Source organism: Anabrus simplex, chromosome 2 (assembly GCF_040414725.1).
Source record: "Anabrus simplex isolate iqAnaSimp1 chromosome 2, ASM4041472v1, whole genome shotgun sequence".
Lineage (NCBI taxonomy): Eukaryota > Metazoa > Arthropoda > Insecta > Orthoptera > Tettigoniidae > Anabrus > Anabrus simplex.
Genome location: NC_090266.1, coordinates 560,069,561 through 560,094,501, shown reverse-complemented (window position 1 = coordinate 560,094,501; position 24,941 = coordinate 560,069,561). Strand labels below are relative to the sequence as shown.

The 24,941-nt window shown below is 37.7% G+C and overlaps 1 protein-coding gene across 1 annotated transcript in view; it reads left to right on the top strand.

Annotated features, from left to right (window-relative positions):
• LOC136864226 (lysine-specific demethylase 5A) overlaps positions 1-24,941 on the top strand; it is an 843,789-nt gene that overhangs the window by 321,174 nt on the left and 497,674 nt on the right. The window contains exons 13-14 of the mRNA XM_067140948.2: positions 3,750-3,944; positions 4,086-4,267. Coding sequence (XP_066997049.2) covers positions 3,750-3,944; positions 4,086-4,267 — 377 coding nt within the window. The remainder of the gene's footprint in view (positions 1-3,749; positions 3,945-4,085; positions 4,268-24,941) is intronic.

The following is a 24,941-nucleotide window of genomic DNA, read 5'->3' as shown; positions in this document are numbered from 1 at the left end:
TTAGTTGCAAAGCCATTTTACCTCAAATTTTTTCCTAAAATGTTGCAAACGTAAATTTGAGGATTTTAATACATTGTGAGTATAGGAAATCTCAGGGGACCAACAAAAAATGTTGCAAAAGACTGGAAAACATAAAAGCCGGGAACGTAAATGCGGGGTAATACTGTATTCTTAATGACTGGCGACCACAAATTTATTTATTGATAGCCAGTGTCCCTGTTGAAATTGTTAGGATTGTTACATATTCCCACAGCTTGCTGTATAATCCTAGACTTGCAGTGTTTGGTGTAGGTAAGGGCTCGAACATCTTGGGACACGACATCATGATAATTTGATGGGGCGCGCTCGGCTATTGCTGATTTGTCTGGATAGTTGACTGATATTTCATTGGTGGTTCCTCGATACAAGTGCCAATGGACTGGCATGTTTGTACAGTATATACCTTGCTGCAAATACAGGGAATTTTGTACCCCTCACAGTGTAATAGAGGGGAAAATTTGTCCTTACTTTTACCTAAACTGTGAGCAGTTTTTTTCAACACTGATTTTATATTGTGCTTGAGGAGGACCTTGGTAATTCAATCTTTGGTACTGTGGATGAAAGGAAGGTAGGTTGTTCCTTCACTTATTCATTCTGTAAGTTTTGCTTAGTTGTCCCTGTGGGGCGCAGTGCTCAATGAATTTATATATTGTTGTAACCATTTTCCTTGAATGTGATTTCAAGTGTGTCCATCTCCTCCTGGATATTTGATGGCTCACAGATTTCTTTCGCCCTAGTGGCGAGTGCCCTCTTTTTGTGCTGGATGGTGGTGGAAAATCTGCTTGGGGATACAGATTCGTGTGGTAGGCTTACGATAGATCGTGTGCCCTAAAAAGCCGCCTGTTTCTTTCTTACTAGAACATCCTAGAAAGGATGACATCCATCTTACTCCATCTCCATAGTGAATTAATTTGAAGTATGCTGCTGATTTAGGTGGTTTAGGTACAGGTGAAGTTTCTCAGGACCTTCTCTCCAGACCATAAATGTATTGTCAACATGCCTCCACCAAATCATTGATATGACAGGTGCCGAAGCAATAGCCACCACCTCAAAATGCCCCAGAAAGAAATTAGCTGCTACTGGGGAATGTGAACTTTTCATAGCCACGCCATCAGTCTGTTCATAAAATTGCCCATCCCACAAGAAATAGCTGGATGTCTTGTAGTGATGCCATAGCTTAATAATGTCCTCATTGAACAGAGGCACCCTTAAATATGATCAGCCCTGAGAAACATTTCTGTTGATGTGTGAGGTGTTGGATAAGGTGAACGACTCCTCCATCGCTGTTTTTGACACTGCAATGAATTTGTTGTGGCCAGGTAAAGTGTAATAAGAGAATTTACTACCGAGCAAGTGGCTGTGCGGTTTGGGTCATGTAGCTATCAGCTTGCATTCAGGAGATAGTGGGTTCAGACCCCGCTGTCGGCAGCCCTGAAGATGGTTTTCTGTGGTTTCCCATTGTCACACCAGGCAAATACTAGGGCTGTATGTTTATTAAGGCCCTGGTCACTTCCTTCCCACTGCTAGCCCTTTCCTATATCTCATTGTTGTCATAAGACATATCTGTATCTGTGAGGCGTGAAGCAAATTGTAAAATAAATAAATAAATAAATAAATATATATATATATATTACACTTTGCATACACACTGCTTATCTTGCTATGATATGGTTGTAATTAGACATCCCCTGCAAAGGGATCACTTGACATTTCCACTCTGCTAGAACCGTGGAATAAGCAAATAAATTCTTTCTGTGCAAACCCTGTGTAGTGAATTTCTTTTCAAGTATACCTCCAAGGGAAGTGAGCGGAACAGATACTAATCCTCCACTACTAATCTTAGGCATCTTATGGGACTTGCTGGGAAAAGGACACTTCAAGTTTGACCTGTCTCAAGTTGCCCAGTTATTTTTCCTTGCATAGTAATATCAAAAAGGGTTCTTTGAGTTGTTATATGCCAAGAATGTGGACCAAAATGGTCTGCTCTGTTCTGATTTTAATTCTGATTACATTCTGCCTCTGTTTAAAGTGCTGTATTGTGAATTATAGGAACACTTCTTGTACATACAGATGGGAAAACGAACATAACTGTTTAATGCAAAGAATAATGTAACACAATTGTGTTTTGCTGTTATCTTTAATTTAGCCATTTAATAGAAAACGTTGATATATATTGCCGTAACGAGAATGGTATTTTATTTGTATTGTTTTCAGTTTTTACTGTTTTTTGTGACAGTATAGGAACACAAGTGTTGTGTGGTACGAACATCTGATGTATGTCACCTTTTCCTGTCATGTGGCCTTACATTTAAGTTGTATGGAAGATGTGGTATTGAATGTATTAGTTTATGTTGGGTATTTTGTGTATTCAACCATTTATAAAAACACTCATCATCGTCAGTCATCATCAGTGTCCCACTCCAGTCGCCCGGGCCTCCTCCACTCATTTCTGTCCTTCCACTTTTCCTGCTCCATTACTTCCGCCACATCCAATCCAGCTTTTTTGATGTCCTTCCAAAACTGATCCATCCACCTTCTTCTCGGTCTTCGAACTGGTCTCTTTCCCTTAACTTCTCTTTCCGATTCCCTTCTTGCTACCTGTTCCTTTCCCATTCTTTTCACATGTCCAAACCATCTCAGCCTTGCTTTCTGTATCTTTTATACTAACGGTTCTATATTTAGCTCTTCTCTGATTTTAATATTTTGAATTCTATCTCTTCTTGTCTTTTTAAATTTCATTTCTGCAGCTTCGATCTTCTTATCTTGTCTTTTATTAGTTACCAGCATTTCTAGTCCATATGTTAAAATTGGTATGAAATACTGTTTATATAATGTTAATTTCGTTCTCTTTGGTACTTCGTCATCCCATAAAAGCTCTCTGACTTGATGATAAAATGTTGTACCTTTTCTTAGTCTTTTATTAATCTCAGGGTTGATTTCATTACTTCCATTAATAATGCTACCCAGATATGTAAACTATTCTTCATTCTCTAACCGTTCTCCATCTATGTTCCCTTGGCTTCTCTTTTTTCTCTTCTCCACAGTGCATCACTACAGTTTTCTTTTTACTAATTACCATTCCAAACTCTTTCAGATTTTCATTCCAAATGTCCTGTCTCCTTTGTACTTCCTTTTCTCGCTTTCCCCAAATCACCACATCATCTGCAAATACCAAAGCATTAACTTCATCACTACTCGTACTCTGTTTTACACGTTTTATGATTCCATCATCAATATAATAAACAAGAATGGCAACAGTGCATTTCATTGCTTGAGACCTTTTTTTCTATAAAATGTTTCAGAGTCGCCACTCCCCACTTGTACCTTGCTTTTACTCTCATGATACAACTTTTTAATCTTTCTAATTAATGATTTCGGTACATCCCTTTTCAAGAGGCATTCCCATACATGTTTTCTCTTAACTGTATCATAAGCTTTTTCCAAATAAATAAATATGAAGATGATTTTCTTGTTCCTTTCCAGATGTTATTTCATTATCGTTCGCACTGTAAATATGAAGACTATTGTTGATCTATTCGGTCTAAAGCCATATTGTTCTTCCTCGAACTGTGTTTCTGTTATATCCCTCAGTCTTTTGTCTATGACTTTCTCCACTATTTTTAGCCCAGTACTATGCTTTTATTTCCCAATTTTTTATGACTTGTCTGAGGTAATTTTGTTTATTATTTATTTTCTTTGTGTGTTTGCAGTTGACTATTGGCCGTGAGTGTGTTAACCATTACTCTCACTTGCATCGATTCTGTGTGTTTTCACATGATGAGTTAGTTTGTAAAATGGCTCATGAACCTGAAAAATTGAACAACACTGTCGCCACTGCTACTTACCATGATATGGAAAAAATGTTTGAGGAAGAGAAGGTTACTAGAAAAGCTTTACTTGATTGGGTGAGTTTTATTCCTTAGTTTGTTTTTTTCTTACCAGAATATAAATTTCATATTTAATGTGCAGCTGATACTTAAAATTATTATTTTTGAGGGTATTTATTATTATTATTATTATTATTATTATTATTTTTTTTTTTCCAGGGTATTTGTGAAGCAGAACAAGAGACCTTTGAATTACTACCTGATGATGAAAGGCAGTGTGAATTTTGTAAAACTACATGTTTTCTCTCTGCAGTAGTTTGCAGTTGTAGTACTGAGAAGCTCGTTTGCCTTCGTCACTACAAAGATTTGTGTTGTTGTGCGCCGGAAAAACATACGTTGAGGTTGGTTTGTGCAATTGTACTCTTTCATATAGCATAATTTGACTCTTACTTTGTGGGCATGTGGAGAAGGGGTGGTCTTTGGTTAATGTGGTGTGGTATGTTATGTCTATACCTTTAGTATGTTGAAACATTAATATAGCTTCCAATAAAAATTCTTGAATTATGTGCATAGAAATGTTTTTAAAGTTCAGTACAATAATTCTTGAGAGAGAGAGAGATTGTTTTCTTCTCAGCAATAGGGCTGGTTGGATCTCCAATGGATTGCATTTAATAAACTTCATGGTTGGTCCGTATTGAAAATTGTAAATAAATATGAAACAAGTAAGTTTATTGAAGTGGTCAAAGTTATACACATTCACACGAATGTATTGTATTGAATAGGTTGATCACTTCAATAAACTTACTTGTTTTATGTTTATCTCCAATGGATCCATTGACAGCTTTCATAAATAACCCTAGAAATTGAATAAAGTTTGGTGTAAGTGTTAGTACAGTGAATATGCATAGTTTATTAAATTTTTGAATTTTTCTTTGTGATTAGATTTTGAAGGATTACTGTAATAATGCCCTGATTCGCGAGCCATGGGCAATGGCTGAGTTGCCCAGTAAATGGTCCTGAGAGTTGGGGTGCCAGTTGCTATGGAATAGGACTGGGCATCTGACATATTCTGAGTCATGGCCCTTCTTGTGCTCAGATGGCTATGACTCTACAGTCCTCTTTGATCCCTGATGCGTAACGAGATATTTTGACTGGGACTACGCATAAATAGAGTAGCATCCCCCTTCACAGAATATTTTAAGCAAGCCTCCGGCATATGGGAGTAATGGACTTGTTTCATTTGATAGGCAAGCAACATTCCTTGGAAACAATTTGGCACGCAAAATTGAATTCGATGTGGAGCATGAAAGAAGGAAAGAAAGTAGAATTGGCTGTGTCGGCAAGAAGGATGCGTCTGGATGTGGTTTCGAGTTAATGATATTATGGTAAGGGGAGATAATGAGGATGAGAGGGAAGATTATAAAGTGTTCTTACCCCCTTCACAGAATATTTTAAGCAAGCCTCCGGCATATGGGAGTAATGGACTTGTTTCATTTGATAGGCAAGCAACATTCCTTGGAAACAATTTAGCACGCAAAATTGAATTCGATGTGGAGCATGAAAGAAGGAAAGAGAGTAGAATTGGCTGTGTCGGCAAGAAGGATGCGTCTGGATGTGGTTTCGAGTTAATGATATTATGGTAAGGGGAGATAATGAGGATGAGAGGGAAGATTATAAAGTGTTCTTAACAGGTATTAAAAAGGGAAGGTCAGAGTGTGGGTTAGGTCTTTTGATCAGGGTTACTATTGCACATAACCTACTGTATAATCCCAAGTACCACCTGCCCCTGAATAAGACTATAAAGGGAAAAATTTAAAGAAAATTTCACTCAAATTTATTTACAATATTTGCTACAGAACAAGTATGTCGTTTCACTACATAAGTTTCACGAATTTAAAATAGTTTCAGACAGTTTTTAATCATCATTGGTTAATTTCGCTGGCACGGGGGCTTTGTATGTAGTCTTCATCATCATTTCATCCTCATCACGACGCGCAGGTCGCCTACCGGCGTCAAATCAAAAGACCTGCACCTGGCGAGCCGAACTTGTCTTCGGACATTCCCGGTACTAAAAGCCATACGCCATTTCAGACAGTTTTTAAGTGTCCTTGAAATAAAACCCAATAAATTATTTAAAACACACACAGAAAAAGTTATCAGTCACAGAACGAAAGCCAACCCTTCATTCATCATGAGAGGTACCAACTTCGGAGCTTTTACTATTACTTTGACCACCACTTTTCCACACGTCGTCGTCTTCGCTGCCATCCGTAGCATTGAAAATACTGCACATCTGGAAACTTTTCCGTACGAGGTCACCAGAGATATGGTGCCACGCCATCTTGACCCACGAACAAAGCAGTTGAACTTCTGGGCGCTTAATACGACCAGTTGGGTTCAGCCGCAACCCACTCAGTACACAGCCGTTTCAAGGCTGCTTTGAATGGACGGTCTACACAGACATCCAACGGCTGTAACATAGACGTTAATCCACCCGGAATGATTGCTAGATCGGTTTTTGTGTTCTTGGTTTGTTTCTTCACCGCTTCTGTTGTGTGATGGCAGTAGCTGTTCATAATATGCAAGCTTTTCCGTCCTAGCAATGCGCCAGGGCGACGTTGCCAAACACATTTCAGTCAGTCTTCCACTAGTAGACTGTCCATCCAACCGGAGCCCTAAGTTCTGACAATATCACCAGCAGGTAGATTTTCTTTCGGAAGCTTCTTTCTCTTCAAGACAACGTACGCTGGAAGTTTAGTTCCATCAGCAAGTATACATAATGTTACTGTACCCCTCTGCATCTGGGAGATAGTGGGTTCAAATCCCAATGTCTGCAGCCCTGAAGATGGTTTTCCCTGGTTTCCCATTTTCACACCAGGCAAATTTTGGGGCTGTACCTTAATTAAGGCCATGGCCACTTCCTTCAAACTCCTAGGCCTTTCCTATCCCATGTCGCCATAAGACCTATTTGTGTCGGTGCGACGTAAATCCACTAGGCGTTTGCTCTATTAACCAGCATTTCGTCTTAGGTCTGACACTAGACTCGTCAGAGTGGGATGTGTCAGACCCTACCCACTGATGCTGGGGTGTATGCAGGTGAACTTATCAGAAGCCTCTTATGTGGCACAGTCTGATAACTGCATACGGGAGATAAAACTCCACAATAAAATTAATGCCCGCCTAGCAATTCCCTCCATGGGAATTTAGAATTACCATTTGGAATTGCTAGGCGGGCATTAATTCCATTGTGGAGTTTTATCTCCCGTATGCAGTTATCAGACTGTGCCACATAAGAGGCTTCTGATAAGTTCACCTGCATACACCCCAGCATCAGTGGGTAGGGTCTGACACATCCCACTCTGACGAGTCTAGTGTCAGACCTAAGACGAAATGCTGGTTAATAGAGCAAACGCCTGAAGAGCCAACATCTAATTTTTGATCTGATTTTTGATATGCTCTATTGGTGGAAAAATATCTAATTCCCTCCATGGGAATTTAGAATTACCATTTGTAAATCCACTAATTAAAAAAAACCTGTACACCTGTTTTTTTATTACCATCCATTCTGATGGTAACACTTTTTGATCCCTTAACACTCACAATACTGCCCAATGGCATTTCAGTATAGACAGGCGGCTGATCTGTATTTCCAATTTGGGAAAGCAGACACAAATGTTTCTTTCGCAACCGAATTATATGGTGCTGGAAGGAAAACTTTTTTCCTTATAGGCGGTAGCAGACGTGCCAACTCTCCCGATTTTTCATCGTTATTCCAGCTCTCCCGATCGCCCGATTTTCAGAGCAGTTTCAGTAATTTTCGTATTATTTTAAACTCCCACGCGTTTCCTTGTTCTATCGATATATAGTTGAGTAGGGCTGGTCGATAGTAGTTCTAATAATCACAACCGGATGGTAGTACGGGGCACAGTGGCCAGCCATGTGCTCCTGTTTGTTCTGTAATGCAGTCAAATACACAAATAGCTTAATAATAAGAAGCAGAAGTCTCAAGTGAGTAACCTAACCTCAGAAGTAGTACGCTATAGACGTGTACCCGGGGCAGGACCTCCATAAGTGCTTGTGTTGTCACGTAGTAGTGCTTCTTGGTTGCATGTCTTAATATTTGTTTTGGCCAAAATCTCAAAACAGAAATGTGGTGCAGTGTTCAAAAGCACTTATAAGGAAGAGTATTCCTTTCAGTGAATCCAGGAAGGGACCAACGCTCACATCCTATACTATATGAAGGTGTGATTTTTCAGTTGTGCATGGCGGGAAGTGCGATGTGCTCAAACATGTGCAAACGAAAAAACATAAGTAGAGTATCCAGTGTGTAGAACGAAACCAGAAACTGAACTTTTCATGTAAAAACCAAGATGTATATCATATGTCGAATGCCAAGGCTTTATTGAAGTCATTTATCGTAGAACATTACCTGCCTGTAAATTGTGCCGACCACGTGGGGCCTTTGTTTCGCAAAATGTTTCCTGATTTGGAAGTCGCTAAACGATACGGGTGTGTGAGAACAAAAACAGCGGCTATTATTACAGAAATGTGCATGGAAGAAAAGGCGAAAATTGTATCACATTTGCAGGTGAATGCATTTTCTGTTGCTACTGAGGTTAGCAATGTAAGCAACTTGAAAATATATCCTATTGTTGTAGCGGTTTTTAGGCCTGAACTCGGTGGAATTCACGAGTTCTCTACTGTCTCTGCAGAATTTACAAGGGGATACTACTGGAGCTAGCATTGCCAATCTTTCACTATCTACTTTTCAGGAATTCTGCATTTCATTAAGAAACTGCCTAGTTCTTGGTGCTGATAATGCTCCAGTAATGATAGGATTGAAGAATAGTGTGGTAAGGTGTTTGAAGTGGGAAAATAATCATCGTAGGCTGCTCGTCACCTAATTAATCCTGCTGCAGAGAAGGGTGGGGCGTGCTTGCCTGTAAATGTAGATGAAAGTATAGTTGATATATTTTATTTTCTGGAAAGAAGTGCAAAGATGAAAGAAAAGTTCAGAATTTCAGACTTTACACAACACAGAGATCAGGAAAATTCTGAAGCATGTGCCTATTCGATGGTTATCACTAAGGTGTTTGGATAGGATTTTGCTGCAATGGGACCCTTTGGTTACTTTATTCAGGAGCAAAATTGTGAGTAAGGCTTCTCAAATGGGAACTTTGAAACTACTGATGACACTAAGAGCCATGCTTTGTCACGTGAAGAACGACTGTTCATGTTCCTTTCATCAAATTTACATAAATCCTTTTGCCTGCCTTTTTCTCTCAAGTTTTATGGATATCTTGGAGATTCCAAATATAGCTCTGCAGTCAAGTCTGTTGTAATCCACTTATTGAAGTCAGTTTTGCAGGAACTATTGAGGAATGTGATGGCAAGGTTTGTGAAACCACATGTTATTAACCCGTGAGGAAGCGCACCTGCATGATTTACGTTAGGATTCGTGTGGGGTAAATTTTTGCCATTGACTTGTTTTCATTTTAGACTCGTTATTTGTCATAGTGAATACGCTTTTTTTTTTAATATTGAAAACTGTGCACTGAACATCAAACTCTTGCTTACAATGAGTTATGGATAAGTTTTGTATTGAAAAATATGCACTAAACATTTATATATCATGGCACATGTTTGTCTCTGGACTATTTGTCTTTATGAGCAAGATTAATATTGAAATATCTGCACTAAACACTTATTAATATATTTATGAACTATAAATAAGCTTTTTATTCATGACCATGCACTAAACACTATTTACATAATTTGGAAATTTTTTGTCTTGCTGACAAATCTTCTGGATTATTTGTTGTCATCAATAAGCTTTTCATTGAAACACCTGCACTACACACTTGCTTACATATGATTTATGAATGTGCTTTTCATTGAAAAATATATACTCAACATTTATTTACACACTTAAGCACATTTTTTGTCTCGCTGAGAAACCTTCTGGACAATACTCCCAGCACATGATCATACACACACTTTCACTTCACTGACTTCACTGACACACACCGTGGGCAGGACTCCACCACATAGTCCTTGCAGATTTGGTTTTCCACAGTTGGCACAGCACTTCGTTGTCTTGCGATCCCTGGCTCTAGGACAATAGCAGCACCTTCCTCCTTTCCTTATGGTTATTGGTTCAGTTGATTCCTGAGATCCAATTTAGATGCTTTATTTTTTCCTGAAGAGGTTTCAGCAAGGTGTTGATTGTTGCCCTCTTCTTGAGATAATCATCCAATAGACTCTTCCAAGGTCTTTCAGGAAGGAACGGCGAGTAACTTTTATATTTGTGTTTTCCTGCACAATTACTTGATGCCTCCTACGTTCAACAAGAGGTAGAAAATTGTTAGTGGCCAACGGTTGGATCTACGGCTAACTGAGTAGTTTTGGCTCATCTGGTTTACAACATCGACACCTGCTTTAGTCTTGTTATAAAAGCTGTTCATCTCCGGCCTCCGTGCTTCACGAGTTTCTGGGTCTATGGAAGGAGTGTCGTGCATTGTTGATAACAAGAGTACACACTTGTTCCTTTTAGGCACATAGGAAACGAGATTCATCTTGTCCTTGCTGAAACTGAATTCACTGGAATAAACTGGTTTATTCTTTACTTCGATGAACTCCTTAGGTATTTCCCTTTTATTCTTCCTGAGAGTCCCAACCAGGGTCAGTTTATGATGTCAGAACAGATCTTGTGCTAAACAAATACTGGTAAACCAGTTGTCGACAATTATATTCCTTCCAGTCAATGATATGGGAGCTATTATTCGCTTGACGTCACTTGCAGCATTACTGATTACATAGGGGCCATCAGGTTGCGTTCCCATATATATCTCCAGGTTCGACGTGAAGAATGAGATCGAGTCCGTAAGCATGAAGATTTTTAAGCCATGCTTTGCCGGCTTCGACTTCATAAATACTTTGAAGCTACAGCAGCCACGAAATGCTTCCAAATTGTCATCTGTAGTTGCATATTCAGAGATTGTGTATGCAGATTGGCAGTTTCTTACAAAAGCTTCAAATATTTCCCGCACGTGTGTAATTTTATCCACTCTTTTTCTATCATCCCGAGTAGATCTGTCATCAAACCTAAGAGAATTCATCAGAAAATGGAACCGTTTCCGGGACATAGTGCAAATTACGAGCTCTATGCCAGTGCCATCTGATGCCCAAAATGTCCTTTGTGTTCAGATGTGCAGATTTCATTACGCCAGTAATCTATATATATATATTAAAAAAAACTTGTCCTGACTGACTGACAGATTCATCATTGCTGAGCCAAAACTACTGGACATAAAGAAATGAAAATTTAGGGATGTATTCATATTAAGATGTAGGTGCTTGCTAAGAGAGGATTTTTGGATATTCCGTCGCTAAGGGGGTGATAAGGGGGGTGAAATTTTAAAATGAGTGTATCTATATTTCAAAACTTTTAAAGTTTATAGATGTAAAAATTGGTATTTAGAATCTCCTTTAAAAATAAAGAAACACGTATTTTGTTTTCGGAAAATCCCAATAGGAAGGGTGGTAAAGGGTGAAAAAAGGGTTGAATGCCTTTAATGAGGCTACTTATACTTCAGAACCTGAAGATATTACAGACCCGAAAAATGGTATTTGGGATCTTCTTTAAATATAAAGAAACACATGTTTTTTTGCTTTTGGAAAATCCAATTAATGGCGGTTAAACAGGAGTGACAAATTGGGGTGAATTTTTTGAAAGACTATATTTACAGAATATCTGAGAAACGTAAAATGTTACAGACGTAAAAAGTGGGTATTTGGAATCTCCTGTAAATGTAAAGAAACATAGGTGATTTGTTTTTGGAAACCACTTAAGGGGAACTAAAAAGTGGTGAAATTTTAAAATGAGAATTTCTACAGTATATATATCAAAAAACTTAACATGTTACACAAGTGAAAAATGGTATTTCGTATCTGTATTAAAAATAAAGAAACGTTTATTTTTAGTTCTCGGAAGTACCACTTGGGTGGAGGGGGGGTAAATGTGACTGAAAATGGTGTTGAATTCCTTTAATTAGGCTACTGATATCTGAAAATGAAGATGTTACAGACATGAAATTTGATATTTGGAATCTGCTTTAAAAGTAAAAAAAACCGGGTATTCTCGGAAAATCCAATGAAGGGGGTGGGGGGGTGAAAGAACTGAAAAATTGACTTAATTGTATGAGAATATACACATCTAATAAAAACTAAAGTTGTTACAGATGTGGAAATACACGTTTGGGGGGGGGGGGGGGGAATCATCATTGGGGGGGGGGGGGGAGTGAAGAGGAGTTGAATTCCTTTCCTGAGGACACAAAATACAAAAACTGAAGAAGTTAGATTCATGATAATTGGTATTTAGAAGATCCTTTACTATTAATAAAACAAGTATTTTCGCCCCGAAAATTCACTTTGGGGGGGGAGTGTGAAAAACTGAAGGTAATAGACATGAACATTGGTGTTTAGAATCTCCTTTATACGTAAAGAAACAAGCCATCATTTAATTTTTTTTTGGGGGGGGGGGGGTAAATAAACTTAACGGCGGTCATTCATTAATCATTGCCCCAGAGGAGTGCGACAGGTTTCGGCAGCCGGCACATTTCCTATCCTCACCACTACCTGGGGGCTTATTCATTCCATTCCTGACCCAGTTGAATGACTGGAAACAAGCTGTGGATTTTCAATGTACTTATTATGATCATAAACAGATCATTTTAATCTTTCATAGGTTCGTTTTCAAGAGCCATCTTTTCCTTCGGAGAACCTTCTTAGATTACAGTAGATTCTTCTGGCATATAAATAAAAATTTAAACACATTTGAAATAAACGATAGGTATAAGATTGACCGTGGAATTGTTCACTTCTATAATAATGTCAATAATACATGGAAGTATGTCATTCGTATCGCCAGAAGTCTTGCGCACTTGCCTACGGGCGACAATGGTGCTGGTCATACTGTCATCAATGACAATGGCAGCAGATGTAATTTACCGCCAAGTAGAGGTCTTGCATCTTGCTGTGGGGTCCTGGACATCAATAATAATAATAATAATAATAATAATAATAATAATAATAATAATAATAATAATAATAATAATAATAATGTTCTGGACCGTCGTCAAAATGTGCGGACCATGCTGGAAATGGGTCCTGGACGGGTAATGACTACGATTGCAGTCCGGCCGCCAGTTCTGTACCGCCAAGGCACCCAAGACGACACCACGCCAGATCTCCTCAAGGATTTGATCCACATTAAAAATGCTTATAGAAGGCAAAGATTTAGGGACCCAACTGATCGTGTGGAATACCTGGACCTAGCCCGGGAAGTACGAAATCGATTACTGGAAAAAAGATTTAAAACTGGGAGGAACGTTGCCGTAATCTCTCAGAAAACGAGTCAGATCGCTAATATCGGCAGGTTATATATAAATCGATAAGCATTCAATTATAAATTTCAGTATAATACCGTAGCAAAGCACGGGTATCTTGCTAGTACACAATATTCCAAATAATGCTTTGATCTCGTCTGCATCGGTTACGGTGGCATCACGTTCTCTGGGATATTGTTCTCTCTTCATGTCTATGTAAATGTTAGTATAATGTACTATCTGATCTATCATTTCTTCTGTAAATAATAAGCTCCAAGCCTCACCAACAGTCGTTGCAGTTTTAGCTATGTGTTTTACTCCAGGTCTTTCTATTACAGTGTGTGGAGCACGTGTTCTTCCTCTAGTATTTGGAGGTTCTTTATACCATATTGTACCATCTTTCCCTTTCAAGGAATGAAGTCTTATTCCCACGGGAATGTCATCTTCAGAAATGTTTACAGAGTGTGATCTATCTTTCATCTTCTGACATATCATCCTGATCACTCTCTGCACTTTGTATCGAGTTTGAATCATGATCACTGTTTAGTACACTTTCCTCTTCTAATGAAAACGTATCTCCGCCAACAACTTCATCATCTGATGCTTCAAAACAAGCCTCAATTTCTTGATCCGTCAATCCTCTTCCTCTGTTCATGTTTGATATCACACTATTCGACAATACACAATAAATGAGAACGACAATAATTACTGGCTGTAGACAGGCGTGCACGGGGTAATAACTTTCCATTCATGGTGACAACTGCATAAAACAACTATCGCCGGGCTCAGTGGCTCAAACGGTTAAGGCGCTGGCTTTCTAACCCCAACTTGGCAGCTGCGATCCTGGCTCTGTCCAGTAGTATTTGAAGGTGCTCAAATACGATTTACTGGCAAGTAAAAGAACTCATGCGGGACTAAATTCTGGCACCTCGGCTTCTCTGAAGACCTTAAAAAATAGTTAGTGGGACGTAAAACAAATAACATTATTATTATTATTATTATTATTATTATTATTATTATTATTATTATTATTATTGTTGTTGTTGTTGTTGTTGTTGTTGTTGTTTTTAAAACAACTATCACAGCAGAACTAATTGTTGGAGAGAAATGAATCACAATAAGGCAAGTGCTAGACAAGTGCACTTGAAAGTAGGAGAGTTCTCAAGCTCATGAAAAATAACCTCACAGTGTAACACCTGGATCTTTCTTCTTCTCGGCAAAAATTTACCCCGTGCAAGTCCTCAAGGGTTAAAAGCTTCTCTCTCCTTGATGTAGGTTATCATACTCCTGCAAATCAAAAGGATGATTGTTATCTGATGATAGTGAACTCTGCATTTATTTTGGTGAACACTTTGAAGTCTAAGGAAAAGTGCATATTTTCTAACTTTTTGCCATCCCCAACACTCCAGAGCTCTCGAGCATTATCACCTGCCTGCCATGCTGAACGCTCCAAAGCGCTCGTCACACTCGCGTTCATTAGAAGTGTGTTGAGATAAATATTGAAGGGTCTTGTGAAACCACACTGTATTCCCTTGACTCAGCAAGCTGTCAGGACCTTGTTAACAGTATTTCCTGTGTGTATTTTCCAAGCAGATCTACTTTATAAACCTCACCTTTCAGTTAGAGATTATTCTTGTTCAGGTTATCGCAGAGTTGTGTCGAAAGGTATGAAAGGACGTGAAATTGAAGATATGGTAGAAGTTAGTGGAGATAGTGAGCTTTCTAGTTGTGGTGCAGAATTGAGGTGCTCAGAAGTATAGAGGCTCAAGTGCCAAATAATTGATTCTGAAAAAAATGGCTTCCAAGTTTTTGACATTATGAAATATCTTGTAATTATTTTGCCTAATAGGCTATACACATTGTATTGTGTATTTGGACTGATCTTTTAAAGAACTTTGGGAACACCGTTTTGAAAATTAGAATTATTTGGTTATTTTAATTTTAAATGGTAGTTAGCCTCTTTGAATTTTGAAAAGTTGCCTGTAAATGTCACTTGAAGTCCCTTTCTTTGGTACTTAAGTTACTTTGGCTTTTGGTCACCCTCTGTTAAGGTGATGATGAAACATTAGAATAGAGGCAAAATTTAACACACACCTTCAAAATATATAGTTTATTGTAAGAATATGATTGAGTACATAGTTATGACAAGTGTTTCACACATTAACCCTAACACAGTTTTAGAAAATAAGACTATTTGTACTTAAGCTACTTTTTTTGCTAGTTGCTTTACGTCGCACCGACACAGATAGGTTTTATGGCGACGATGGGACAGGGAAGGGCTAGGAGTGGGAAGGAAGCGGCTGTGGCCTTAATTAAGGTACAGCCCCAGCATTTGCCTGGTGTGAAAATGGGAAACCACGGAAAACCATTTTCAGGGCTGCCGACAGTGGGGTTCGAACCTACTATCTCCTGAATATTGGATACTAGCCGCACTTAAGCGACTGCAGCTATCGAGCTCGGTGCTTAAGCTACTATGGCACAATTGCTTCAGATTTAAATGATCGTCTCGGTGGGTACATAAGTCACAGCCAGTATAAAAACCATGATAACAACAACAAATATTATGAAAAAACACAATACAGATTAGAACATTTTGATATAACACTTCATAAAGAGAAATAGCATATCAGTCATCCTCATCAGTCCTCCATCTTTAGCATCCATAGTTGAATGCATTGTTTGATAAAATTGCTGTGATGCTGCTGGAATGAAAAGCATATAGTCATTGAGGTCTTTCAGACATTTACATTGATAGTATCAAAATTCTTTTTCATGCATAATTCTTCTACTAACACAGGTATATTCTTGTCCGGAGTTGCTTAACTTTTTCCTCGCATTCATTTTCCAGACTGCTTCATTTTTCCGCTGTTTTCATCCTCGTTGATTTTGCGACTGATGAATATTTTCATTTCAATATACTACTTCTTTAGCTGGGCTGAGTGGCTCAGACGTTTGAGGCGCTGGGCTTCTGACTCCAACTTGGCAGGTTCGATCCTGGCTCTGTCCGGTGGTACTTGAAGGTGCTCAAATACGACAGCCTCGTGTCGGTAGATTCACTGACACATAAAAGAACTCCTGCGGGACTAAATTCTGGCACCTCAGCGTCTCCGAAAACCATAAAAGTATGGGCCGTAAAGCAAATAACATTATTATTATTACTACTACTTCTTTACCACCTAGGCCTACACGTTCTTCTATTTCATCACCAATATCACAAAGCACAGGATTTACTCTTCCTTCACTTACGGTATTACCAATCATTGGCTCTTCGTTTTGATCACCAAGAACATCACCAACTATAGGTTCTCCTCTTCCATCCTCAAGAGTGTCACCGACCACATTTTCATCTGTGCTGTAGGAAATAATCAGACCCTCCGTAGATTCTTCTCTTCCAGCGTAGTTAGTGTCATTGCCAAGCCCAAGGAAAATGTCATCAAGTAAAGAAATACTTTCTTCATTGATAACATTTAGTGACACTACTGAGTCCAGTTCATCTGCCATGCTGATATCTGAAAGGAAATGCCAACATTTAGAATGTGATAGTCTATTAATGATATAGTCCACGGAAGTGCTATCTTCCTAATAAGAATAACTCGGTGACTAAATGATCAGTTTAGATATTTATGTTTCCACTAGTATTTCAAATTTTAAGCAAACAACTACACTAGTATTTAAACTATTTCACCATAAAAATAAAGAACACAACAAATTGAGTATCACTATGCTGGTATGTTAACAAATACAGTAAACAAAATTGAATACTGAACCTAATATTGGACACGTAATTTCTACACTGTCCATATTTCTTGTCCTTTTAAAACAGTATGTTTAAGTTCCATGGGTCCATCTCTTCCTGAAATGAATATCATTTGAGAAAATTATATTTAGGCATTACTTCAGAAAAAAAAGAAAAGAAAAAAATCATCAAAGCCAGAGTATGTTATGCACTAAGAGTTGTGGTATGAACAAAAACTGTCGAGTAACTTACCTACCTTTCTTTTTTTTTTTTCCATGTAACTGTTAATTTTAGCTTTGCATGCTAAACTAGGGGATCAAAACAGATGATAATAAGTATTTCACTGTTCTGTTGTTCATAAAGAATAACAACTTGACTGATAACTGTTAAAATGTTTTCGATAGAAGACATGTTATACAACCATAACCTTAGTTTGAAATAATATAAAATTAACCTCAATTTTGAACGTATTATTGAATTTTTATATTGAAACTAATTTATGATATTCTTTAAATGACTTTGTCAAGCACAGAAAGTGTTACTTTAGCTATGAATAACATAATATCAGTTGTAACGTATGGCAGCTTATGAAGCGGCTAGTTTTGATTTTTACCTTTTTCAATATTTCTCTTGATATCCACATCATTTTCAGTGTTCTTGGAGTTTAAACACATATTCAAAATTCTTTTGCCCGTACTAGGCCACTTATTCTGCCACATATCCTCTGCCACATATTCACAAATAATACAACTCAACAATTAGCTGTACCTTCAAATCTCCAAACAGACCATATGATTTGATCAGTTGAGTTCCTTTGGCATTGTAAAACTAAAGCATTTTCAGTGGTGCCAAAACAAATTTATAGTAAAAATAAATACCTATTGTATTCAAAGTTTCTTCAGCCTCTTTGGCTCTTAAAGAAGCCAACATGCCTGTTTTGAATCAATCAGAACAAGAAAATATTACAGTTTGGCGCTTAAGTCAGTTTGGTTCTCAGCGCCTCAATTGTATTCAAGTCAAGTTTGGTTCTCAGCGCCTCAGTTGTGTTCTGATTAATGTAGTAGTGATAATGATTCCGAGAATCTTGAGCGTGAACAAATATTGTGTGAAGATTGAGGGACAGGGCTACAAAGAAATGTTACTGGTGGTATTTGGAGTCACAATATTAATTTTGGTGAACTGAAAATATGGGGGGAAAAATGCCGGTCCAAATCACGATTTGCTTTGCTGGAGTTCAGAACAAGATTTTTTTAAAAATTATTTTTGAGATTGGGATTTTATGAGCTTGTAGCAGGGCAGACGAACATTCATGCTGAATATTTACAAAGAAAAACTGACACTGTTGATACTACCTGGCAAGACAATAACGCTGATGAAATAGGGGCATATGTAGGAGTTTCTAATTTATATGGAATTGCTTGTTTTACCTGAAATAGACAATTACTTCCTAGGAGACTTTTGCATGTGCCCGTTCGTAAGGCAGGCAATGACACTGAAATGGTTTAGAAAGTTGGGCAGTATTTACATCTAAGTAGCCATGTAAACAGGCCAACACCACAATATGAACATTATGGTAATCTGTACAAAGCAAGACCAACTCTGCAACTTACTGAAAAATTTGGGATTTCTTACGCACGTGGTTGGGAACTCACAGTAGAAAGGTTTCAAGGGAAGATTTATCTTGAAACAGTCTTCCCAGGTAAACCCACCAATTGGGGTATCAAAGCATGGAGTATTGCTGCCAGTGGAAATGGCTACCTTCTGAAATGTGAGAGTTACAAGGGGAAGAAAGAAACGTGCGACCAGAGTTTATTATTAGGAGAGCAGGTGGTTTTACACCTCATTCATACTGGGGAAAGTGGCATCACGTTTACTTTAATAACTTCCTCAGTTCTGCAAAACTGATGAAATTATTCCTAACCTATAACACTTATAGTTGTGGGACAACGAGGGTAAATAGAAAGGTTTGGCCTGATTAGTTTAGGAAACCTGCACAGTTGAAACTCAAGCAGGGAGAATGTAGGAAAATGCGAAATTAGGGTGTAACAGCAACAGTCTGGTCAGATAAATGTACTGTTCTTATGCTGTCAAGAAATTCAGATTCTGTGGATGAAGGTTGGGGGAAATTAACAACTGGTAAAGGCAATGAAGAAATAGAAATCGCGTGTCCTTGTGCTGTCATAAATTACACAAAATATATGGGTGACGTGGACATCGGTGATCAGAAAAGGGAATACTATGAGGTTGGACGATCGTCTAAAAAATGGTGAAAATTTATTTTTCGTTTTGTGATCAATGTGTGCGTTGTGAACAGTTTCATTCTTTATGGTTTGAGTAACCAACCAGCTTTCACAGCTCATAGAAACAGACTGCTGAACTTAAGGCGCAACTTGGTGCAACAGCTGTTCGGGAACTTCACGTTGTGCAAACGTACGGACAGGAAAAGAAGTTTACCCATCGGCTGTCCACCCCCTAAATTATTTCATTCTCTTGTGAAGATACCTGGTCGTGCCAAACTGTGTGCCTTGTGTTTACAAAGGAAAAATAGGGCAGCTTCTGGGAGAGGCAAACAAACAACATTCAAATGTAAGCAGTGCGAGCTACTTCTATGCAGGGCAGGGTGCTTTTTGGAATACCATCAGGAGCAAAATGTGGATATTCAAACATAAGTTTGTGGAAATGGGAAGCACTGACAATCCAGTACCCAGCGTGAGTAATATCACAAATTCTGCTGCGCGACTGACTGGGAGGCATTTTGCTGAAAGGATCCGCCCACCACAGGAAAGCAGTATGCATCTAGGTACTGTAAAGTATGTTCAGACAAAGGGCAAAAGAATAATGGAAAGAGAATTAGGAGGGAAACGCGATGGTTCTGCAGCATTTGTGATATTGGTTTGTGTATGCCAGATTGTTTCAAGGCCTACCACACTAAAGCTAATTACTGCTTGTAGACAATGATACCCATGCCAGATGACCTCGTAGGCTAGACTATGTATATGTCAGTAGTATTAGTTGATTTGTTCTCAATATTTGCAAAATTTCAAAATATTAACCTAACTACTATCCATAGCAACATCAGGAAAAAAAAATTTTGCTTGCAAAACATACCACGTTCATAAATTAAAAAAAATAAACAGATGTACTATTATAATAATTAAAACATATTTTTGTGAAGAGGAAAGTCAGGTCTTTCTAATTATTCCAACAGTTCTTACAACCATCGCTTTACCTAAACGTTAAAAAAACTTTTAAACGTGTTAAAAATCCTGCGATTTCTGGAGGATAGCACGTTCAAATATGGCCGTCTCCAATGTGTTAACTACAGCTATCTTTTAGGAAAGTTTTACACACATTTATATTAAAGAATAAATCTCCATTATCACATGTAATAGATAGAGAACAATACAGTACACACATGTCCACTTGTTATTTACAAACAATTGCTGTCCGAAGAAGTGGTTGAATATACTAAAAAGCGTAACATTCCCTAAGACACGTGAAGTATCACGCTATGAAATGAAAGGCTTGAATAAGATCCACACCCAATTTTTAGAAGTGTTATTTTCGAGAGGAAAAAAGTGCGGGTGATATTGGCGATTATATGGTAGTTTCTCTCAGGCATGTAAATGAGCAAATGATGTGATGAATAGTTCTGGAAGTTGGAGGAATTAAGACGAGCCTATATCACAAATATTGAGATGTATCTCTATGTAGATAAATAAAAATGCTCCATCTCGGCAATGACCTCTGCGTCCTGAAATGTGTTTTGCTTAGACGATACTCTCGGATATACATCTCCAATTGTAGATGAGTAAGCTGGAGCTTCATCTCGCTGAATGGAGATGGATCGCTGAATTTCTTGAAACTGCTCTTACGGTGATTCAAAGGGATAGAGAGTAGGCAGAAAACGGAAGTAGTGCACTTGCTGATGTTTTACCATTTTACCAATGAAGGAAAATTTGAGTTATCTTGAAAACAATCATAAAAATTTGTATCGATTCCATGAAGAAAATGTGGATTAGCTTCTTCTTTTTTTTTTTTTTTTAAGCCAATACGTGAGACAAAACCTGGAGCTCGTAAAAACTTGCAGAAAATTATTTAGCTTTATGTAGGTGAATTTATAACGGTTAGGTTTGTAACCGGTCTTTCAGCGGTTACACGATACAGTTTTAAATGGAGGAAAATAAATCAAATTACATGGTACCTTAAAACCTTAACATGCCATAAAAATCAGATGAATTGCGCCAAATACACACAAACAAACATCAGATTGGGCAACATGACGACTACGATAAAGGAACGTGGCACGGGGCTGGGCAAACCTACCAGGGTCACAGAGATATGAAAGTTGCGGGTTCCAGGAAAATCAATGGTGATCTTTGATTCAAGATATTATTTTCAAGATGAACATTACAAGGTAAGTTTCGAACAAAATTCATCTATCCAAATAATCCAGTCACATAATTTATGAATACAAGATTAGATGTTGTTTGTCAAGAGCTTTGCCATTAGGCCAAGAAGATAACCAAAAATATATTAGCATAATCAAAGTTCTACAATACAATTCTGATACAAATACAATTTAGAATGAAAGTAAACGTGCTTTCTAAAACATCTGAGCAATAGAGTGGCAACTAGGGCAAGCTCCTATGTGATAACACCAGCGAACATTAAATGTAAATTAAAACGGGACTGAAATCAACCGTGCTTACCCCAAGGTAGCCCATCCTGGGAGCGAGGATACGCCGACGTCCGTCAAAACGGCAGGACTGACGAGACAACCAAAGACCACGAAATCCTCCTCGCTCACTTAAAAAGGGAAGTCTGGCCTTGGTGCGATTACCGAGTGACCAATCAGAGCACAGGAACTTGCCTATCGCTACTCAGATTCACCATTCATAACTCTTTATACAGTCGCGATGTTTATACAGGATTCGCAAACTTTCCATTTTCCAAAATTAGTAAGAACATATTTCTAGAATCCACAACCAGCAGGGGCCAACACACCCTGTTCTAAAAGTCCGCGTCACAACCTTTCTGGACTGTTCCAGCTATTATATAACAATAATTTACAATCTAGTAGTTACTTAAGTAGATCAAGGGAATACAAATAACACATCCTACAAAATATTTTACACCATACAGGTTAGGTAGCTAAATGGAATACAAATAAAATATTCTACCACAACACTCCATATCATGCAGTAAGTATTCTTTAAAAAAGGTTTACAAGTAAAATATTCTACAAATTCCACATCGCACAGTGAATATTCCTTAAAAATGGACTCCGCATAGGTCTCAAGGTTCTTCAGTATTCCAAAACTAGTTTTGAATAATAAATTATAAACTATCTGAAAAAGAAAACTGTACTATTCTTGAAAAAGAAAAGGTATAAATCTGTTACCATATGTTTTCTTTTTATGATATATTTTAAATTTATTAATCAAAATTAGTTTTGGCAGACTGAAAATTCTAATAGTTACAAATCAATCTTTATATGAACATTTATACTTTGATGAATAACTTAACACTAGCAGTGTTAGAAAAAAAAACAGGAATTTTTAGCCATATCTTACATTTAATTGGCACATTACTATGACTTGGATATCAACTTCCTATGATTAATGTCTATTATAGACCCATTTTAACCCCTTAACTGGGTACTAAATTCTCCACATGCGTAACCTGCCGTGGGTACTTTTTCCTCACATTGTGATATTTAAATATTTCCTTCATAAATGTGTACACAATTAGTTTAATCTAATACGATAGTAATTATTATTCTTCAATAATGTGATACTAACGTTATGTACATTATTTACATTGTTATGAATCCAAATGTGTTACTAACATTATTTCCATTGTTCTGAATCAGGATATTTATAGGTTTTGTAGATTATCTGTGTGATATAGGCGGAAACAAGGTGTTTCACAGTCAGGACACCAGTATGATGTTTCCTCCGCTTCTAAAACTGTTGAAATACCCGCACAATCAAGCCGATCTACTTTACGTTTGGAAGCCATGCTTCGCGACATGAATGGCTGCGCGGGAACCTTGTGTAAGGCGCCAAAATAAATGCATTTCATGAAGCTGTGACAGCTCTAAAAAACAATACACAGCGTGATCTCGTGGAAAACATCAACTAATGCGATAGATTCCATGGACACGCCGTATGCCTTCACCGTCAAGATATATACGCGATAAATTTTACGATCGACTAATGCCATCATACCCACTGTAGAAGCCCAGCGCGAAAACGTCTAAAGACGTCATACCCACTTAAGGGGTTAATTGTTACTTCTTCCTTTTTTTACTTTATATAGTAATGATATTTTATTGTATAATAACATTTTAATGATCAAATAATTATTGTAAAATAAGGTTTAATATAATGACTCAACCTTGAGATAATTGTACAAAATCTCTGAAGATGATCAACACAACATTTGAAACATGTCCCATTTAATGTTTGTATTGTGGTAAATGTCCTTTTAGAGACAATAAACATTTTTATGTATTGAATAAGGTGGATATAAAAACAAGAAATTGTAACTATTACTTCTGGCATTATGCGGGCACGTGATAGAATACCTAACCTAAACAATGTGGTCTCTCTTAATGCATTTACAGATGCTCAGATAAATCCCGATGTGAGAAATGTGGAGAACAAAAATGAAATATACTTAAAAACAAGGGTTAGGCTTTCAGCAGCTGCAGTTATCCAAAGAACGCTTCCATTCGCTATGTATTACATTCGAAAGTACAACTCATAACATGGCAAGTTATCAGCTGGTTGTTTGGCACGCTTTCTATTCTGTTTGGGATTTCAGCAGGACATATCAGATCAGTTGGATTCAGGAGGTCAGTTAGATTGCATAGCCATAGATCTTTCCAAAGCCTTTGATAGAGTGGAACATGGAATATTATTAAAGAAATTGGAAGGAATAGGATTGGACGTAAGGGTTACACGTTGGATAAAAATATTTCTAAATTCAAGGGTTCAGAAAGTCAAAGTAGGAAATAATGTATCTCAGGAAGAGAAAGTTTGGAAGGGAATTGCACAGGGTAGTATAATCGGTCCGTTACTTTTCTTAATATACGCAAATGATTTAGGGAACAATATAACATCAAAAATAAGATTGTATGCAGATGACATAATTGTTTATAGGGAAATAAATAACAATGAGGATTGTTCAGAATTACGAAGGGACCTTGAAAGTATCCAACAATGGGTTGAAGAAAATAATATGAAGGTTAATGGAGGCAAATCAACTGTTACAACATTTACAAACAGGAGCTTTAAAACTGAATTTGAATATACTTTGGATGAGGTAGTTATCCCAAAAGATGGCAAGTGCAAATACTTAGGTGTGACATTTGAAAGTAATTTGCACTGGAAGGGTCATATTGATGACATTGTTGGGAAAGCATACAGATCGTTACATGTCATAATGAGGCTACTTAAAGGATGCAACAAAGAATTAAAAGAAAAAAGTTACTTGAGTATGGTTCGTCCATTATTGGAATATGCAAACAGTGTTTCGGATCCTCACCAAGAATACCTAATAAAAGAAATAGATAGTGTGCAGAGGAAAGCAGCAAGATTTGTAACAGGGGGTTTCAGGAGAAAGAGTAGTGTATCAGAAATCTTAAAGGAACTTGGGTGGGAAACTTTAAGTAAGAGAAGGGAGAAAACTAGACTTATAGGATTATGTAGAGCCTATACAGGAGAAGAAGCATGGGGAGATATCCGTGAGAGGCTTCAGTTGGAAAATAATTATATCGGCAGGACTGACCACAAATATAAAATTAGAAGGAATTTTAGCAGAAGCGATTGGGGTAAATTTTCATTCATTGGGAAGGGTGTAAAGGAGTGGAACACTTTACCAGGGGTAGTGTTTGATCCTTTTCCAAAATCTGTACAGATATTCAAGAGGAGAATAAACAGCAAC